The 4,489-nt window shown below is 35.2% G+C and overlaps 1 protein-coding gene across 1 annotated transcript; it reads right to left on the bottom strand.

Moving 5' to 3' along the window:
- Window positions 1-702: 702 nt before the first annotated feature.
- Window positions 703-4,185, bottom strand: LOC104519821 (DCN1-like protein 2). The gene is made up of 2 exons (XM_010166024.2): window positions 3,971-4,185; window positions 703-875 (listed from the first exon to the last, which is right to left on the bottom strand). Exons 1-2 carry the CDS (start codon window positions 4,143-4,145, stop codon window positions 703-705), a joined length of 348 nt encoding a protein of 115 aa, XP_010164326.1. The 5' UTR covers window positions 4,146-4,185.
- Between the last annotated feature and the right edge of the window lie 304 nt (window positions 4,186-4,489).

Here is a 4,489-nt window from a genome sequence, read left to right as displayed (position 1 = left end):
GAGGGGAGACATTATCACTGTCTACAACTACGTGAAAGTAAGTTGTAGCAAGGCAAGTGTGTGTCTTTTCTCCCAAGTAACTAGTAATAGAACAAGAGGAAATGGCCTCAAGTTGCATCAAGGGAGTTTTAGATTGGATGTATGGAAAATTTCTTCACTGAAAGGGTTCTCAGGCACTGGAATGGGCTGCCTAGGGAGGTGGTTGAGTCACCATCCCTGGAGGTATTTAAAAGACAAGTAGATGAAGTGCTCAGAGATATGGTCTAGTAGTGGACAGGTACGGTTGGACTCAATGATTTTAAAGGTCTTTTTCAGCCAAACGATTCTGATTCTGCTTCACCACCAACTGTTTTATTTTTCCTTCACACATCTCCATGACTTCCAACTTTTAACAACAAACGGTCCAACTCAAAACCTTAACACAACCATGCATATGTTTGTATGAATTACAAGAAAAGATCAGCATATCTGTTTACTTGGTGTACAGTACAAGTACAATTGTACAAGTACAATTACTGTGGTCATTGTTAAGGCTGTGCAGTAAAGCACCAGTTTAAGGAAAACAGGACGCTACAGGCATTTAGCACCTGTTAAACTTGGCAACAGCCTTACCAGCTTTTTGAAGCTTCACACTTAATTAAAAATGTTTCAACTGTAAATTGAGCTCAGGTCTTACATTTTGAATTATGCAGAAAGGGATACTTACCCCAACTCTGTCATGCCATCAACAAATTCCTTTTTACTGAATTCACATTGAGTGGCTGCCCTGAACTTCCATGCTACAACCAGAACACTGATACTGGCTGGGTCCAGGCTTAAATCATCACAGAACTGTTGAATCCCATCAATGCCAATTTTATTTTCATCTTGTGGGTCTGCAGTTCAAAATACAGAGAGGAGAACTGTAATTATTTCCAAAAAATATTTACAAATAATAATCTGCAGAGCTTTGATATGCTGCATAACACAGGTCTTCATTTTTTCATAAGCTTCATAAATGTCTTGACTTGAAATCTAGTTAATTTTAGAAGTACCTTAAAGAGTATCTGTAAATAGATGAAGTATTCTGCAAACTTCCCTAGAAATTGGTTTGTAACTTTTTCCTAAATTCATCAGCTAATGTCAATGAAATTGTTTTGTCTTCTCTCCACAATGCTCTATAAGAGACCTGAATTAACTGAGGAGATGCCTGACTGCATCTAAAAATAGTAAGGCTGATAGACACATCAAAATGTACAATATATTTATTGGTTAGCATGTATTAAACTTTAAAAGAAAAACAAAAGTAAAAAAGAAACAAAACCAAAAACATCCCAACAAAAGCACACCTACCAAGTAAGCCCACAGTTGTTGGTTTGTTTTTCCTGATAGGGATACACGATAATCCACTATAACTGTTTAAAGACCACAATTAACTAAAACTTTTTTGGTTTTTAATTGTAAATCAGGGAAACTGCCAAAACACTGTTCAAGCAACACCTTAGCATAACAGGGTCTTAAGCTAAACAACACAACTTAGGAAATGTTATGTTTCAGTAGGACTAAGTTTACCGCCTTTTTGGATGTCAGAACCACACTTTATCTGTAACAAAATTCTCCCTCCAAAAAAACCCCAAACAAACAAAACCCTCTGCATGTAAACTTAAAATAACTAGGGGGGGGGAATCCCAAACAGCAACAAAAAACCCCCACCTTTAGTTTTCAAAGCTTGACAGTTTACAAACTATAACACTATCTTTCACAGTTTTTCTTCGGAAGACATTTCAGTATTGTAAGTTGGGCTATGTAGAAAAGTATCCCCCAAGTAAATTTAAGATTAACTCCTTAAACTGGTAAGTTTTTCAAGAATGCTTTTTTAAAGTCCTTATCCAATGATTTGATAAAAAAAAAAGTCTAAAGAAAAATTTTTTTTTTTTGGGGGGGGAGGGAGGGGAGAATGTTAAGCTAAGATGCCTTCCACTTTTACAGCAATACAGTGGAAGAAATGCTAAAATGCAGAGAGGAAATTAATTTTGCAAACAAAGATTTATATTCATTAAACAAAGCATTAAAGCATTCACACCCATGGTATAATTCAGGGACATCTGAGCAGGAATAACAAGTAAATATATCTATTTATTATATGCCAGATCTAGTTCCAAGATATGTAAAATGCATTTCTTGTATATTTGGGGAGTAATTGAAGGACTGAAGACACAAAGTGTACTAACGTTGAAATCAGTGGAAAAATTCTGCTTAATTTCACAAGGACTGTTTCATCCTTATCATGTTTCACATCATCCAGGTAATTAAGAATAAAAATTAAATTATTGTTTTGACAGAGCTGCTGGATAAACAGGTAAGAAAACTAACACAAAGACAGCACACAAAATGAAAGACTTCTCAGATTTCAAATACAGTGCAATGTATGTAGTATTCCATAGGCCCCGCAGGACAAAGGAATTCCTTGTTGTGAGGTCAATGACTCAGGTTTCAGCTACATATGAAAAAAGGAAAGGTGCTTAACCAAACCTTTCATTATTTTGTCTCAAATCTTGTGAAGATTTTGTTAAAGTTTACAACTTTACTTAAGTGTTCAAGTCCTAGAAGTCCAAAGGTGTGCTGCTAAGATGGACGTAAAACTGACTCGACTTTCTTTCACAAAAGCCAAGCAGTCCAGTTTGCCACTGCTAGAAAACTCTGAAAAAACAACATTTGTGATTTTTTTTTTTCCCCATTTTAGGTATTCTTAGTAGCGTTTATGAATTTGTACATATTTTTGACCTAGCAATCTCTGAGACTGACATGCAATGAGCAAGCAAAAGATTTAGATATGTACTTTTATATATAAAACACATAAAGTGATTCTCTAGTTAAGACTTCTTTTCCACAAAGGAAATGCTATAGTGTTGCTGATTCTTTGTCCCTACAGAATTCACTACCACATAATAATGAAATATTGAAGAATGTCTATACTTAAGTAAAACACATTAGGTAAAGAGTAACAAAAAAAGGTAGAAATAGTATCATAAGAACAGGATAAAGTGTATACAAAGCATGCCACATACTGCAATTAGAACAGTACATAAAACCATAGCTGAGTAACTGTTAAGAGTTCATTTTTTAAAACACGAGATGTGAGGATCGCAGCAGGGGCTGGTAATGGTTCCAACCCGCTCTGCTCTAACTCAATGCAATGAACAATGCAAACATTCACACCAGGTGGCCACATTTCAGAAAGCACCACTACTTGGATCACGTACATTCCTATATTTACACGACTATCTTTCCCTTTTATTTTTTCTGTCCTTTTTAACAATTTCATAAAATAAAAATAAATGGAAAAGATCCACTTTAATCCACTTCCCCGTGTCCTTCCCTCCAAGCCTCTCTGAACACACACATCACTTCTGCTGTAATATGCCAGCACAAAGAATAAATTAAGGATGGAGTTTCCACAACTAGCTTTGAGTTCTCTTATTTGATTGTTTTGTCAGACTCCTAGCTGTAACATTACCTGAAACGTTTTTTACTTTAATGTATAGAAATACTACTACTTTTGAACAAAATTAATGTCCCAAATATTAGTATAAGAATCTTATATGTTATTTTCCACACAAAGCCCATTGTATATATGTAATAGCAGCCCCTGGAAATAAATCAAATAAGTTGGATAATAAGCTTTACTCTCCTTTGAAACATAGGCAGCTGACACAATTTCCTCATGATTGTTTTAATTCCTATTGTGAATTTACTTTAAACTCTACAGGATTATCTACAGAAGTTGTGTACTGTGCATTAAGAGCATTTAAAACCCTTTCTCATTCTTATCTCACTACTGCAAACACAGAGTGAGATGTAAAAGTTAGCAATCTTTCCTTAAAAGTCCTTAGGAATGGCAGAGGGAAAAGCAAAAATACCACCCAAACAAAGTGATAAAAAAAAAAAACAAACCCAAACAAATCCCAGAACAAAAAAAAACAAGCCTTACCTTTGTATCGATTATACAATTGTTCTAATTTCTTCCTGTCTACTGAATTTTTCATGGATTCTTTGTAGTACAAGTCTGGGTTCTGGAAGTAGTTGTCTGTTGCCACTTCTAGTTTCCATTCATTCTGCATTAAGCAGTATATAGCAGTCCTTTCACCAGCCTGGGTAAATGCCATAAACTGGCGGACCTTGTCCTTCTGAGACGATTTAAGCTTATGCTTTGGGATGCAAAAGAAGCAGGAAAGCCAATGAAGCTAATCCAGAAGTTTGTTTCAGCATTCTATTACTAATGCCTATCTTTAAAAGGTTTTAGTTTTCTTGTTGATGACAACTTTCACTTCAGAATTACAGGAAGACAAAGCCTTGTTCTTCTGCAGTTAAAAAGACAGCATTTTCTTCTGAAAATTGAAATGACAGCATCTATATATACACATTTTTAGCAGCACATATTCTGGCAGTAATAAATTTGTATTTCTGCTTTATTGCTCACATATGCACAGGGTTTTTGGTTCTGTAACAG

The sequence above is a fragment of the Antrostomus carolinensis genome, unplaced genomic scaffold, assembly GCF_000700745.2.
Source record: "Antrostomus carolinensis isolate BGI_N321 unplaced genomic scaffold, ASM70074v2 scaffold29344, whole genome shotgun sequence".
NCBI classification, from domain to species: domain Eukaryota; kingdom Metazoa; phylum Chordata; class Aves; order Caprimulgiformes; family Caprimulgidae; genus Antrostomus; species Antrostomus carolinensis.
Note: the sequence above shows the minus strand (reverse complement) of the source record. Positions and strands in the feature narration are given on the sequence as shown.